The sequence below is a fragment of the Pectinophora gossypiella genome, chromosome 4 (assembly GCF_024362695.1).
Source record: "Pectinophora gossypiella chromosome 4, ilPecGoss1.1, whole genome shotgun sequence".
In the NCBI taxonomy this organism is placed as follows: Eukaryota; Metazoa; Arthropoda; class Insecta; order Lepidoptera; family Gelechiidae; genus Pectinophora; species Pectinophora gossypiella.
In genome coordinates, this window is record NC_065407.1 from 3,043,875 (window position 1) to 3,061,153 (window position 17,279).

Below are 17,279 nucleotides of genomic sequence, written 5' to 3' on the forward strand. Positions count from 1 at the left end.
TGATCAATGACAGAAGCCTTTAGCGTCTCAATACTCGTAGCTATGACATCTAAAAAGTAATTGTCCCCGACGTAGTAGGCAGGTATATACTGAGTATAATTAGTTAGTGTCAATTCTAAACAAACAATTACTTGCAGGATTACCTACTTATCAACAATATCCGTCTACCTAGATAGATACTTACAGGAAGAGTTGAAAATTTTGAGTTATAATGAATGTGTAAACACAGACGTTATCAGTCGATCTGCTCATTACTTCTTTTAATCTTTGACAACATTTTACATTATACATTGAGCATACTCCACCACACTGCTCCACTGTGGGTAGGTGGAGATGATTTTACGGCTAAGAGCCGGGACCTACGGCTTAACGAGCCCTCCGAAGCATGGGTCATCAGGGTCAATTTCAGGGAATGTCGGGTAATCAGTCTGTTATATCCAACTCGAACTTGGGGATCACAAAATGACAACTGTAATATATATCTTAAAGAAAAAAATAAATCTGATAAAAACTGATTCGGCACGGGACAGGATGGAGTTAACCTTCACACCATCGGGTCCTGCTCTTGTCCAAGCGAATTTTTTTCTGTCCAAGCGAATTATTTCTGTCCAAACGAAATTCTTTCGATCTATGTATTCTATGTAATATTTATGTTTTAAATTCTGCAGCAAACTTGCCGTTCAAAATCAGTCTGTCTGTAATAACTCTTGTAATGTTTTAAGTCTATTATTTTTTCATCCAGAGATAACTAATTAGGTACGATGTAACTAATTAGGTGCCATCTGCGGCAAATCTACAATAAGTCACGTCAAAAAAAAAGAAGGTACGATTTAAGAAAACCTATCTTACCATACGTAGTTATAAGTTCTCGATTAAGATAAGCAGGAGAAAATCTACAATAAGTCAAGAAAACGTGCTCTCTTAAGCACGGATCGTATTAATTTCGGACAATCTGGTGATCAGCCTGCAATGTCTTAGGTCTTATCCTTAGTGGTTAAACAAACTAGGGATCAGAAAGTATTTTTGTCTATCACAAAATAATAATATGTAATGTAACCACCGCCCTAATGAGTAATATTCGAAGTAATCGTCTGTAATGGCTGAAATTTATCTGTGCTGTTAGGTTAGGTTAGGTTAGTATATAATCTACTTCTTCTTCTTATCGTATGGGTTGTGAGGTTGAATATCAGCCTCATCAACCCCAATGTCAGGGTTATGATTGAGCCGCCAAAGGCTCCTGACATGGCTCATGTAACGACTACGTATTTACATCAGTAAGTAGTAACCGAGACCAAAGGCTTAACGTGCCTTCAGAAGCACTGATAGTCTTATTTTCGGACAATCAGGGGATCAGTAATGTACTAACCAAACTAGGGATCACAAAGTGATTTTTGTGATTGTCCCCACCGGGATTTGTACCCAGGACCTCCGGATCGTGAGCCCAACGATCAACCACTGGACCACGGAAGCCGTTAAGTTAGTAGTTGGTATATTTACTAACCTATCCCAACTGCACCGAGAAATATCAGCCATTACAAGCAATTACTTGCAATATTACTCGCTGGGGGCCGGTGATATATTTATCTTGTAGATATCAACTTGTTTATATGAATGTCTACCATAATAACTCTTATCAAATATACGCAAATGCAAGTGTAATTCGATTTAAAAATATATTTACAACTTCAGTTTAACAGTGACTCTCATTGAATAAACGCATCGAAGTTTTGGCAACCGAATAAAATGATTGCCTTACTAGCTTTGGTAATCCTAATATCTTTAATTACTTGGTTAAATATATTCAGGATTCGAAGGAAAGTTAATTTACCAGGCCCGTTTCCACTTCCAATATTGGGCAGCGGGTATTTATTTCTGGGAGATGCCTCTCGTAAGTGCGGATTTTTTTTATTATTTCCATTTGTAAAATAATAAATAATAAAATTTCCTCAAAAACAGTATAGATGGCGCTGTAAAGATTTTCCTCCATTTAACCTTCTAATTTCATGACATATGCATCTTTTGTCTTTTTTCTTTAATTTTATTGAGGGTTTATTCTGAATATGCCACCCTAGTAGTATTCACTGGTTTGTGTCTAATGACCGAGGTTTGCGACTGACAATCTACGTTTAACAGATATTTCTACAAGTTTGTACATTACCCTAGCTGCTTCCAACCTGGGAGCTGCTAGGACACTGTTACAGAACCCTACTTCACCATTATAATTAAACTGAAACATAAATTGTGATCTTTCAGCCTTGTTCCGGAGACACTACATCATAACATGATAAGTAGACATCCTAACTACGGTTGCACTTGTCACAGTTAGGTGATGGGGTTTTCCTCATGAGATAGCCAAAACTATTGAGTGGGATGTGTCCGGATCGGAGTCTCAAAGCTGTAACAATGTCGCTCCTGGACATATTGGCGCCTCAGAACCAAGGGGCTCTGGACAGTAACGGTTGAATTTGGGAATAAATGATGGCCCTTTTTATTACTCTGATCAAAATAAGGACAAGCAATATAGGCAGCAACATAATTTCTAAACATAATTCAAATTCAAATTCAAAAATATCTTTATTCAGTAGGTAACATAGTTACACTTTGAATCGTCAATTTTTACATAACGAACGTCTCATCCGCCTAAAACTACTGCAGCTTCTCACAACCTGTATAGCCAGGGAAAAGAAACTGCAAGAAAAACCTCGGCACAGGGCCCTAGACGTTCTTTAGAAAAATAAAAATAAACATAAAATATTGGTATACAATAAAATTTAGTAATTTAGCTGCCTAATATCAGTTCTCAGACAGTTAATCCCATGCATTCATATCTTCTAAATAATCACTAACTAAATAACTAAGTAACGATTGAATTTGGGAATAAATGATGGCCCTTTTTATTACTCTGATCAAAATAAGGACAAGCAATATAGGCAGCAACATAATTCTAAACATAATGTGATCTAAATAACAAGACCATTATTTTTAAATGTGCTTCTGCCATTACATTGTATTTTTGAATAATTATGTACTTGAGTAATAATACACACGACAGCCCGACCGCTTACGGCGATCAATTATGCATATTTAAATGGTGTACTCACATGCCCACTATGTGCGAGGAACTTTTCCAATAAGATTGGCTATATAAGCCACATGCGAGCACATGAACGTCGGAGTTGAAGCAGTCGCCGTAGCCGAAATCGGCTGGATCACATCATCATCATCATCAATAATACACACGATAAATCTAGACAGCGCCATCTATACTATTTTTGGAGAACGTAGCCTGGAAAGTCCCTCATTATAAGTTACTAAATTATTCAAAAAAACCTTTTTTCATCTTTTTTTTAAGTTATTAAGTAGTTAACCATTATAAGCTTTAAAAACGAACGTGTTGCAAAATTTTATATAAACTTTAAAATTATGTCTATTTTGAAGTTTATATAAAATTTTGCAAATACAAAATATCTTTTCAGATTTTTTCCGAACTGTCGAAAAGTTGATTAAAGAATATGGTACTAAGGCTTTTTATGTTCACATTATGTACCGGAAATATATTATATTGACTGATCCGAGACAAATTGAGGTATGTACCTACTTACAAAATCATCAATCAAAATAATATTATGCCGACTATAACAAATAAAAACCACAAAAGTAATACTCATGTTACCGGGCATTTGGAAAAATACTCTGTTCTGAAGCTAAAGAGTTATTTTCTCGATCTATTTAGAGAAAGGTGAGTACTTACCTTATGACATAGAGGCTGTTTGTGACATTGTAACGAAAAGTTTGAGAGATGATTCATACATAACCCTTGACATAATATGAAGTGGAATCAATAAAACTGAAAATTGATATTTTCTGAGCAATAATTTGTCCTGAATTGTTTATTGTATTGTATTGGTCCCGAGTTCGAATGCCGGTGGGGACATATCACAAAAAACCACTTTGTGATCCCCAGTTTGGTTAAGAGATTACAGGCTGTTCACCCAATTGTCCGTAAGCAAAATGATTTATTTATTTATTATTTATTTATTTATTTATCAATGTTCTAGAACTATCTTTACAAGACTATCCCAATACAATAGTTCACTAGAAATATACATAATTATACAAATCTTAAAGTAGGAGCAATTAATTATATAGTACATAGCATGTAACATATAAGGTGACCCTTCGGAATTCGGCCAGGCTACATATAAATATATCAGTCCTTTCTGCGATCTCATTAAGTGTGTGCAGTGCTCGAGTCAGGGGCGATTTGTTTACAAGGTTCGTCCGTCCCCTGGCAACGCTGAACAGCCGAGGCATCCTTCTCCGATACACATATCTGTCGGGTACACTTACTTTTAAATATGCTAGTGCACTGGGATTGTGAATTATTCCACGAAATACTTCACACAAGTACACAGATAACGCCACCATACCCAGAACAAATAAAGTGGGATACATTAACGGATAAAAAGGATAGACACCATACATTTTTTGATATAAGTACCTAGTAAATTTATTTTGCACTTTTTCAAGCATTTGCGTGTACTTAGCTTCGTGTGGTTAGCATGATGTGTGTGCATGGTCGGTACTAACTGATGTAAATACGTGGTCGTTACATTAGTCATGTCAGGGGCCTTTGGTGGCTCAATAGTAACGCTGAGGTTGAGGTTGCTTATATACCTTACAACTAAAATGATTTAAAAGCCCTTAAGTAAGTAAAAGACCAAAAAAAAATCTAAAACGATAGAAGAATATAAATTTTAGGCGTATATTCTGCACTATGTGCATAAAGCATAATAGAATTCATGATAGGCCAGTATTCCAAACACTTTTTAACTATTAATTAATTTCAGCCAATAATATCAAATCCGGAGTACAACAACAAAGGCGCATCATATTATTACATGAAACCATGGCTTGGTGAAGGTCTTCTAACTGCTTCAGGTACATATTTACAAAATATTAACAAGGAATAGAAGAGGTTCGAAAGGCGCTAACACGCATTTTGTATGAGAACTGCTGTCGCCGGTTCAACCCCACTCTCTTTTACTACTACTCCTGCAAACAGATGGCGACAGGTCTCAGGGACAACATGAGACCCGCGAGTGCCCCTAAAACTAAAAGGGAATCTATAAGACTGTCATAAGATCTGTCGTGCTTTATGGTTCCGAATGTTGGGCGACAAAGGAGACGGATAAAAGAAGAGTACACATGGCAGAGATGTGAATGTTAAGAAGGATGTGTGGTGTAACCAGAATGGACAAGAAAAGGAATGAATATTTATAAGAGGAAGTCTGAAAGTAGCGCCGGTCACTGAGAAATTGAGGAGCAACAGGTTAGCATGATATGGTCATGTAATGAGGAGGGATGAAAGGCATATAACGAGGAAAGTTATGAGTGTGAATGTGGATGAATGTAGGGGTAGGGGACGACCTAAAAAAGTGTGGATGGATTGTGTAAAAAAGTATAAGGAAAGATGTGAGTACTGAGATGACGACTGACGGAAATGAATGGGAGAAGAATACATGTTCTGCCGAACACACCTAGAGTGGAATAAGGGCAGGAAGCTGACGTGTTAGTGACATCGCAACGAAAACTTTGAGGGATGATGCAGGACATCATTCTGAGTTGATATCAAGTGGAATTTTCCGTTGCAAAAGAACGAAACGGAAAATAATTTTAAAAACACTAAAATTTTCATGAATTTTCCGACAACAAAATTCCACTTCATATTAAATCAGAATCATGGTCTGAATCACCCCCTTCAGTATTCGTTGCGATGTCACTAACACCCGGTATATTTTACTTAATTATTTACTTGTTTTAATTGTAAATGTGAGTAAGTATGTGCTTTTTAGGGTTCCGTAGCCTAATGGCAAAAAACGGAACCCTTATAGATTCGTCATGTCTGTCCGTCCGTCCGTATGTCACAATCACTTTTCTCCGAAACTATAATAGCTATACTGTTGAAACTTGATAGATATGTGTATTCTGTGAACCGCATTAAAATTTTTACGCAATGATAGAAAAAAAAAAACAATAAATTTTGGGGGTCCCCATACATAGAACTGAAACTCAAAAAAAATTTTTTCATCAAACCCATACGTGTGGGGTATCTATGGATAGGTCTTCCAAAATGGTATTGAAGTTTGTTATATATTTTTTTTCTAAACTGAATAATTTGCGCGAGAGACACTTCCAAAGTGGTAAAATGTGTTTCCCTGTAACTTCTAAAATAAGAGGAGGATAAAACTAAAAAAAAAATAGATGATGTAGATTACCATGCCAACTACCAACGAAAATTGGTTTGAACCAGATCTAGTAAGTAGTTTTTTTTTTTTAATACATCATTCATATATTTAATACATTTTCATAGTTAAAACATCAAAAGTTACTACGAACTAAAAAAAAAACTTTTATATTATGTTACTTGCTGTTACGGAACCCTTCATGGGCGAGTCCGACTCGCACTTGGCCGCTTTTTTTGTGATATGACATTTGCATGCCGAGATTGTTATGTCGAAACATAATATAGTATTGATACATTACATACGTACTCTTACCTATTTCCCACCGGGGAAAGCAAAGACTACGGAATGTATTTGCTTCGATCCTGAATCCTGACACACTTCTCTTAGTACTGATATAAATGTTTAACAGATTTTGTTAAATTATTCACCATGTTTGTCAAATAAAGACTATCCTATTCTAACGAACTGAGCTAGCATTTCCAAGTGATATAATATTATAATTTATGTACACCATTAACACAATACATGTATATGTAACACGATGTTCGTGCGTCACCCAACAGGGTCCACATGATACCAGTGCAGTGTCGTGGTTCACGCCGCGACTTGTGCTGAGTGTCATTTGAGTGGCTTTTTTGAGTTGCCCTTTTATCTCAGGACGTCCACCACCACCTTATGATCATTTCGACAAACATCCGTCTTGCTTTTTTGGAATTGTTTTAGTGGAAATTTGATATGATGTTATTGTCTTTTTTTTTTTGTATGGCGCCCTTTTATAATAAACTATTTCTATTCTATTCTGATAAACACGCATAAATGCTACTCTAATACGTCTCAAACAGTGACGTACTGAAGTAGGGTTTCTAAGTTAATATTCCCAAAATGCCTAACAGAACCCTTGTCTGTTTCAGGGAACCGCTGGAAAACACATCGCAAATTCCTGACCCCCGCGTTCCATTTTAACATTTTGCAAAATTTTCTACCAGTGTTCTGTAAAAACACGAAAATATTGACACAAAAGCTGGAAAAACTTGCAGATGGCAACACTTCCTTTGATTTGTTCCCGATTATTGCTTTGGCTGCGTTAGATAACGTTACGGGTAAGTATTACGTAGCAAATATTATTATAATTTATTTACACAATAAACAAAACAGTTACAACATAAACATGTTTCAGAGTCGATCATGGGAGTATGTGTGAATGCACAAAGAGACAGTGAATCCGAATATGTCAAGGCTATCGAAGAGTAAGTACATAATATAGACTTTACATACATCAAACACATCCGCAATGGCTGCAGAACCACAAATAGTTGGCAACCACTTGCGATACTTTCTAGAATGGACGAAGTGACAGGCATAGATCATGACGGACCTTTGGCGAACCGCAAGGGAGTAGCCATAGCGTCATTCCTCAATACAAACATTCCGTGCTTTCTCCGTGCTTCTTAGGCACGTTAAGCCGTTGGTGCCGGTTACTACTTACTGGTGTAAGTACGTGTTCGTGACATGAGTCATGTCAAGCGCCTTTGGCGGCTCAATAATAACCATGACACCAGGGTTGATGAAGATGGTAATCCACCTCACAACCCACACGATAGAAGAAGAATACAAACATTATTGACAGTTCTTTTTTTTTGAAATGAAATGAAATTTATTCCGTGCATGGTATTTAGGTTACAAACAGCTGTTATTTTTCATTGAGTATCACCAAATACTGCCTTTTCAGGCATACACACAGATTATTTAAAAACAATAACAAATAATAATATCTTAATACATGCTTTCAATTATACACATAAAACCTGTTATTTGTAATCTAAATATTCTTTCACGCTGTAAAAGCATCTATCTTCAAGCCAGAGTTTAACTGCTACGCGAAACTTATTGAGTTTGCAGTCTTTGTAAGTATTTGCCTTATAGTTGTACCTGTAGAACAAACCCGGAATGGCATTAATTTTTCCTTCCCCCCAATGAGGGACTTTCCGGGCTACATTCACCAAAAACAATATAGATAGCGTTGTTCAGTTTAAACGTGATAATTACCTATTTTCTCATTACTCGGGTACATAATTATTCCAAAATACAATGTTATGGCAGAAGCATTATAAAAATACTTATTGCTTGATATTTTGCTACCAATATTCCTTCTCCTTATTTTGATCAGAATAATAATGGGTCATCGTTTGTACCCCAAAAACAAAGATGAAAGATGCATATATATTATGTCTGTTATCCATGAAATTAAAAAGTTAAACGAAGAACAAACTGTACAGCGCCATTTATACTGATTTTGAGGAGAGTCCCTCATTCCGTTTATTTTACCTAATCAATCATTAACTACTTGGCTGGACAAATGCAGCGCAGAAGGCTCTTACCTGGTATAAATTTTAGGACAACGGACCTGAGGGTCCCAATTGGGCGCGAATCTCTCGTCAGGGCGTTATCTAAGAGGATTATAAATATATTATTTGAAGAAGTAATCGACCCTAATGAGGGAAAAATAGGACGGCTGGGTCGGGATCCTGGACTAAAATGATTACTTTTCTTTAATTCCAGTGTATGCAACTTAATAGCCACAAGGATGCGCAACCCCATTTTGGCTGAGGACGCTATATTCAACCTGTTACCACACAAGGGTAGGCAGGACAGAGCCCTGAAAATCCTTCACGGACAAACCCGAAAGGTGATCGAAACTAGACGTGAGGAACTGAAGAAAATGAATGTCACTGAATTGAAAAAGAATTTGGAGTTTGGTAAGATCAAAATTTTCCTTTTACTGTTTTTTTAGAGTTCCGAACCTCAAAAGGAAAAATGAAAAACCCTTACAGGATCACGTTTTTGTACAGAAATCAATCAGATCAATTTCTTCCAGAAAACTACTACAAGAAACAAACATAACAATAATTATATTGTATGTTGTTTTAAATTATTTTAAGGTATAAAAAACAAGCACGCTTTCCTGGACTTGCTGTTGATGGCAGAAATAGACGGGAGTAGAATTGATGATGAGAAAGTAAGAGAGGAAGTGGACACGTTCATGTTTGAGGTTTGTATTGTAATCGACATTTTATACTTAAAACGTCTTAAATCCATGTACAAGGGGGTTGAAAAGGCCACAACAAAGCAATTCGTCTGAAAAAGCCATATTGCAATTTGACATTGGCGCATTTAAAAGTAAGTGCGCAATGTAAACAAATGTCAAATAGCAATATTGCTTTTTCAATTAATAGCTTTTTCTGTGGCCTTCTTAACCTCCCAGCATGCAATATGTGTGCATCAAGGATGGATATGAAGTTTCGGATACCGTTTCGGATTATTTTTTTAGTAGCTTAATATACTAAACCAAGTATAACTTGTAACCCTTATTTGAGTCATAGTAACTTGAAATAAATGTACTTTATTTTATTAGTTTTGTTCAAAATAGCTTTTGTTGCGGATAAAAAGAAAAGAAAAAGGTTCAGTAAGATCTACTCTGAACCAGCGTGCGTGTATGAAACGATTAATGAATGTGGAGGAAGCAAGAGAAGTATGTCAGGATCGAAGCAAATGGAATTCCATAGTCTCTGCTAATCTCGATGGGAAATAGGCATGAGTTATTAATGTATGTATATTAGATTGATTTTTAAATAGATATAAAAGTAAAATACAAATAGGTAAGATTTTACCCTATTTTATGAATCATAAATGTATACAAATGTACTGTAAGTAATCACACAATAACTAGCTAGCCTAGTTACAAAGCAATACAAAAAATAGACAAAGCAGAGGAAGTATTGGGATGTAGATTCGGCCATGGGCAAAAACAAACACCTGTTATAATGTCCCATTTCAGGACTCCGCCCCTGTCCGAAACTTTCATATCGGTTTATCGGGATAGATTTTTTTATTTATTTCGGATAGGTATCGATATAGATATCGGTATAGATATATAGTTTCCGATCACATGGGCTGTGCATCATGCTACGGGTATAGTGTAGCGACATCTATTGGCGTAGTGACGAAGCTTTTTGTCTTGCATATTTCCTCCCTCACGCACGCATCACGTAACGCGCGCAAATCCTTGCGATACAAGTTATTTCAATATAAATAAAATAGATGTCTCTGAATTGGAATATTATTACTAGAACATTACAAATATTTGGAATTAAAGTACAATTTATTTCAATAAGCTGTGTGTACTTTATATAATTACTATTATATACTTTATATTATAATTACTATTATATAAAGGGATACAAACAAATTACGTGTATTATTAAAGATAAAAGTACACACAGCTTATTGAAATAAATTGTATTTAAATTCCAAATATTTGTAATATTGTAGTAATAATAATAATAGCTAGTAAGCTATCGCTCGCATTAAATTCAGGGTAAAAATATAAAAATAAATAAATAAATAAAATAAAATAAGCCTTTATTGCTGTAACTTGCAGTATAAAAAGTAATACTTATTTTTAATATTTATATGGGGAACCGGTTTTTCTTTTACAGCTTGTCCTTCGACAAAGGCCTCCTCTAAGGATTTCCATTTCGTTCTGTCCTTTGCAGTGCGTGTCCACCCTGGACCAGCTATCTTCTAAAGAAGACATAAATGTCGTCTTCCCATCGCTTGCTTTGTCTACCTTTGCTTCTTTTACTATCTCGCGGGTACCATTCTGTTACTATTCTCGTCCACTTCTCTTTTTCTTCCCTTAGCATGTGTCCTGCCCATCTCCATTTCAGCCGCTTATAGGTGGTATGTATGTTTTTAAATTTAGTTTTGTTTTTTATATTTTGTAATTTCACTTTATCTTTTATTTTTACTCCGACTACGCTCCTTTCTATACTATTTTGACATACTTGAATTTTTTTAGCTTGTTGTTCTATTAGGGCCCATGTTTGACATCCATATGATAGACAGGGAAGGATGCACGTGTCATATATTTTCCTTTTTTCTTTGATAGGCATGTCTCTGTCCTTCATAACTTCGCTCAGAGACCAAAATCGTCTCCAAGTGCTTGCTATCCTTCTATCTATTTCTTTTTCATTGTGTCTTCTATTGATATTAGTTGTCCTAAATACACTTCTCATCAAAAAAATCGAAACACTTCCGTTTTCATTGTTTCTGTCCGAATTTAACACAAAAAAGAATTCATACGATGAAAAAAAATACATAAATGTATAGCTGGCAGTTTGGCCATTACAGTAATAAGCGAAAATTCTAAATTCAAAATTAGAATTTCATTTGTTTATCTTATAAACGAAATGAATCACTGTTTTGAGACAAATGTGTGTTTAGGGTTGGAGTACATTTAGCGTTTAAAAACTAAAAATTGGCGCCTATCCTTAAACTTTTTGTTTTTTATTTCAATACTGTGACTTTGGGACGTCTGAAAAAAGGTTTTTTTTCTAAAACGTATGGATACTTCGCCCACAGAAGCCGCCCAAGTTGTGACATTGCTGGATTCTGGCCTTAGTCAGCGTGTTGTGGCTGCAAGACTGCATCTAAGCCTGTCATCTGTTCATAGAGTCTATAAACGTTATCGGGAGACTGGTTTGTTCACGCGCCGTTCAGGATCTGGCAGGAACGGGTCACTTCTGAGCGAGATGATCGATTTATTGTAACAACTTCTTTAAGAAATCGACGCCTTAACGCTTTTCAACTGCAGCAGCGGCTTCGTGTTGTACGAAGGGTGGCTGTAAGTGACTCTACAATTAGAAGAAGGTTGAAGGATCGCCGCATAAGCCAGCAAATGGGCCGAAATTAACTGCAGACCATCGAAGAGCGCGCCTTAACTTTGCACGTGAGCACCTAAATTGGTCATACCTACAGTGGAGCAAAGTTCTCTTTTCTGATGAGTGTAAAATTATGCTGTATGGTAACGACGGAAGGAACAAGGTCTACAGAAGAGACGGAGAACGCTATGCACAATGCTGCATTGAAGAAAAGGTCAGCTATGGTGGCGGTTCGTGGACGGTTTGGGGAGGAATCAGCGCCGACGGTAAGACAGAGCTTGCTTTCGTGTCTGGGCCACGTCTGCCTGCACTAAACTGTCATCGGTACGTCGAAGAGTGTCTCGAGCCTCATGTGATGCCCTATGCACATTTTATTGGCAACGGCTTCATATTCATGCACGACAATGCTAGGGCTCACACCGCGGGCGTCGTACGAGATTATCTTAACGAAGTCGATATCTCTATTATGGAATGGCCAGCAAGAAGCCCGGACATGAATCCCATTGAACATCTGTGGGATGAATTAAAGAGACGAATTCGAGCAAGAGATCCTGCCCCAGAAACACTTAGCCAGCTGCAAGATGCAATCCAAGAGGAATGGGACAATATACCACAGCATGTGATCGTGACTCTCATCCGATCGATGAAGAACCGTATGGAAGCAGTAATTAGAGCTCGGGGAGGGAATACAAGTTATTAAATAAACGTTTTTTAGCTTTTTTTTTTCATTTACGTGTGTTGTTTTATCCATTTCCTTTATACTCCATACGGAATAAAAATGACTCATTTAACAAAATACGAAACCTATGAAAAATTCATTTAAATTTAGAACATTAACATTAAGATTTGATAAGCTCATATTACTCACTATTAAACGACATTTAACATTTATTCCTAAATGTACACATTTTTCTGATAATCCTGACAAAACGTAAACTTGCAAGGTGATGATTTTTTTGATGAGAAGTGTATATGTACTCAGTGACGTACTCTATTTGACCACCATTTACTTTAATGTCTATTTTGATTGAATTTGTCATTACCTTTGTTTTCGATGTGTTCATTGATAATCCGACTTTAGCGCTCTCATCAGATAGTTGTTGTAGCATATAATACAAAAATATAAAAATATAATACAAAACAATCATAAAATAAAATAATAATAAAACTCTAATTAACAATGTCAAAGTTATAAAAGTATTGTTGGAGCAACCATTTTGTCAAATTAAGTTTAAGAGCAGCTTTGGTCATATTTGTAAATACGGTGGGAAGTTTAATTATATATAACTATACACAAATTATATATACCTCTTGTAAATATATTTCCGGGCAGATGCAGATATATCTTTGAATAACCCTTTTGTAATATAGTCGTGAGTTTATGTACTTATGTTATGTTAAACGTGAATTATGTCTCCAGGGCCACGACACCACAACATCTGGAATAGTTTTCTGTATGTATTGCATTTCAAAGCGGAACGATGTGCAAGAGAAAATATTGAGCGAGCAGCGATCTATCTTTGGCGACGACATGGACAGAGACCCCACTTACAAGTATGTATTCAAATAGGTACCACCTAAATATTTTTTTTATAAAAACAATAATTTCTCAAAAATAATTAAAAATCTTACAACTAAACCATGTTACAATGTGAAAGCCAATAATAAATGTCAGCTGTCGGGATTTTTGTTATTCTGTATAATTAATATGATTATTAAAATAAATTCTCTCTCACTTTTTATTTAAGAGCTGCGCTCTTGTCTGTGGAGTAATCGCCATTCCTCTCTTCTTGTCGCCAAATCCCTCACCTCCTAATAAGACACGACCTGCAGCTTCTCTTTTAAAATAAATTATATTGTTAATTAAAAATTGTATAATGACCCCGATTCCTGCAGACACATCCTAATTTTATTTTAAGTTATACCTGTCATTTTCTTATCCGCTGAAAAGGAAAGGGACGAATGATTGACAACTGTTAATTTTTAAAATGAATGAATAACCCGGGCGAATAATATAGACATCTCGCTCATATGCAACCCATTTGATGTGTTGTCAACTTAATTCAGTCCGGTTATTGGCCAATATAACATTTCAGAAGGGTTTTCTTAAATTTATGTCTTAATTTGACGCGTGTTACATAAATTTTACGCCTGTCGCTTACCCGTCTCTGTCGGATAAGAAAATGACAGGTATAACTTAAAATAAAATTTGATGGTGTGTACAGGAATCGGCAACATTCTTCTTCTTCTTCCTTGCGCTATCCCACTTTAGGTGGAGTCGGCTCTCCTATTTTTTGCGGCGCCATGACATTCTGTCTAGGGTTAGGGTTAGGGGGTAGGAATCAGCACCATTATTGTACTTTATTATTCAACTATACCTACTCCACAGTGAACTGGGTCAAATGAAATACTTGGAGTTGGTGATCAAAGAATCCCTCAGACTATACCCTTCGGTCCCGTTCATTGAGAGATTTATCACTCGGGACACAGGTAAGTACACAGTATGTAATTCTTCTTCTATCGTGTGGGTTGTGAAGTGGATTAGCAACCTCAGCAACCCTGGTGTCAGGGTTATTATTGAGCCACCAAACCCATAATTCATTAAATGACTACGACTTAACTTGGACCATCGGCTTAACATGCCTTCCGAAGCACGGATAATCTGACTTTCCGACAATTGGATGATCAACCTGTAATGTCCTAACCAAACCGGGCTCACAAAGTGATTTTTGTGATATGTCCCCACCGAGTTTCGAATCCGAGACCAATTCCATGTACATTGAATACAAGACAAATTATTGCTCAGAAAATATCGTTATGAAAAATATTACCTACACAGAAAAGACACTGTAACAGAAATCCCCAAAATAATTTAGATATGTGATATTTAGTTATTTTTATTATTTATTGATTTTTAAAAGATTACACTATACTATCCCAAACAATAATAATTCAATTCCATTTTTATGTCTGTCGATTACCCGTCCTTTTCCATTTTTGGCGGATAAGTTATACCTGTAAAATATGACAGTGTGTTTTGTACTTATAACCAATTTTGTCCATAGATGTCGCTGGTATACATTTTCCAAAGAACACGTCTGTGATATTCAACTTATTCCACATGCAAAGGCGCCCTGAAGTATATTCGGACCCAAAGGAATTCATACCTGAGAGGTTCCAGATCCAGAGTGATACCAATGAAAATAAAAATGCTTTCAGCTGGTTACCCTTTAGTGCTGGACCTCGGAATTGCATAGGTGAGTGAAACTTTTTTTTTTATTTATTTAAATAAAGCATTAGAATTAAATATAGCTTTATAATCCCTTATGAGGCACGTATTAAAAAAAGACATGATTACACGCGCTCGGAATTGCGCAACGCGTCGTTTCGACTCTAATACGAAGCTGTATACATAATATAATGTACTTCTAATAATCTGTAATTACCGCAGCCATAATTATTGTGCATAGACATCAGTTCAAGGTAATGCAACTCATCTCAATGACAATCAACTAAGTGCTACAGATTTGCATACTACATACTTACAGGATGTTAGTGTCACTGTACCGAATACTGAGGGGGATGAGTCAGCTCATTATTCTGAGTTAATATCAAGTGTTTCCGTCGCATGATTTTATGTGTTTTTTTCTTAAATTATTTTCAATTCCATACTTTTGATGGACGTTACTTCAGAATCATGAACTGAATCATATCCTTCAGTATTCGTTACAATATCTCTTACACCCCGTACAAGAACGTACAGGGGGGTTAAAATGGCCACATCTAAGCAATTTATCTTCTTTGCGAGTCGATGGCGATCGATACAAAATTTTTGCTGAGCAATAATTGGCCACGCTTACGGCATTGTCAGTGGCTTCGTAAAGGTCTTTAATAGTGCAGGTGTTAGAAAGCAATATTGCTATTTGACATTTGTTTGCATTGCGCACTTACTTTTATATGCGCAAATGTCAAAAAGCTGATTTATAAGACTTTCAGTTTTTTTTTTAATTTATTGCAGGTCAAAAATTTGCAATGATGGAGATGAAAGTAGCATTGTCGGCTATCGTCAGAAACTTCAAGATATTACCGAGTGATCGAAAACTCATACTGCTTGCCGACTTAATACTGAAGTCTCAAAACGGAGTGCACGTCAAATTAATGCGCAGGAGTTGAAAAAACTAAGTTACTATAATTATTACGATTTATAATAAAGTTAATGTTTTATTCGATTAAGTAAAAGGATGCCAATAATTTAATGTTTTCATAATTCAACATTATCCTTAAAACTAATATAGGTACATAAGGTAACTCCCTTCAGTGATCTCCATTGAGGGTGAGCAGAGCCAAAAGTTGTAAGAACAGCCATACATAGTTTGTACTCAAGACTCGTTCTCTGTCATTATTTATTTCACATGAAAGAAAGATAATTTTATTACATTTAATAAAGCTACTATCTTTTAATTACAAGGTCTATGTTTTTTTTTTAATTTTGGCAAAGTTAAAAGTAACAGGAAAAGCGAAGTCTTACTATTCAGTTAGTCTATTGGGAAGGTAATTCCCAGCAGTTCAACTGGTAAGACTGCTCAGTAAGACTACTGGGAATAGGAGAAAAATATCTTCATACACAAGAATACAAATAAATATGACAAAGGATATAAAAATATGATTGAATGTGCAATTAGGTCTGTATTATGCAAGTAACCTACTCACCTACATGTAACTGCAATACTTCAAGGTGAACTGGTATAAGCCAGTTTGAACCAGTCTGCCATGACTAATTACATGCGACAGATTACTCGCTCGCATAAGTGGTGCAACTTATGCAAGCTGTTTTTTTTTTGACGTGACTTATTGCAGATGGCATTAACTACTTGGTCGGACAAATGGGGAGCGCTGAAGGCTCTAACCCGGTACAACGTTTATAGACAACAGGCCTGAGGGTGCCCAGTTGGGCGCGAACCTCGGCTCAGGGCGTCGTCTGAGAGTAAAAATATTTGAAAGAATTAATCGACCCTAGTGGGTCGATAGTGATAAGCGCTGATTGAGGGAAATCGTCGACCATGCTGGCGGGGTCGGTATCGGGGTCCTGAAGTGTTTGGTGCCGCAAGCTGATTGGCCTCTATGGCTAGAGTAATCGGGTCGTTGGGATATGCAAGCTGAGAAGTAACTATAAATGCACGCAGAGGTTATACCGAGTATAGATGCCATCTTATTTTAAGACAAATACAGTATTTTTGGTAAATGGCTATATAATATAGTAGCATTTTAGGAAAATGTGCAAGACTCATCGTGAGGAAACCCACATTCCCGA

At 36.3% G+C, this 17,279-nt stretch overlaps 1 protein-coding gene across 1 annotated transcript; it reads left to right on the plus strand.

Moving 5' to 3' along the window:
• Positions 1-1,711: 1,711 nt before the first annotated feature.
• Positions 1,712-16,141, plus strand: LOC126366269 (cytochrome P450 4d2-like). Its single transcript, XM_050009342.1, has 11 exons — positions 1,712-1,888; positions 3,477-3,586; positions 4,851-4,941; positions 7,160-7,348; positions 7,426-7,495; positions 8,808-9,004; positions 9,188-9,297; positions 13,389-13,522; positions 14,358-14,458; positions 15,034-15,225; positions 15,987-16,141. Exons 1-11 carry the CDS (start codon positions 1,744-1,746, stop codon positions 16,139-16,141), a joined length of 1,494 nt encoding a protein of 497 aa, XP_049865299.1. The 5' UTR covers positions 1,712-1,743.
• Positions 16,142-17,279: the final 1,138 nt, after the last annotated feature.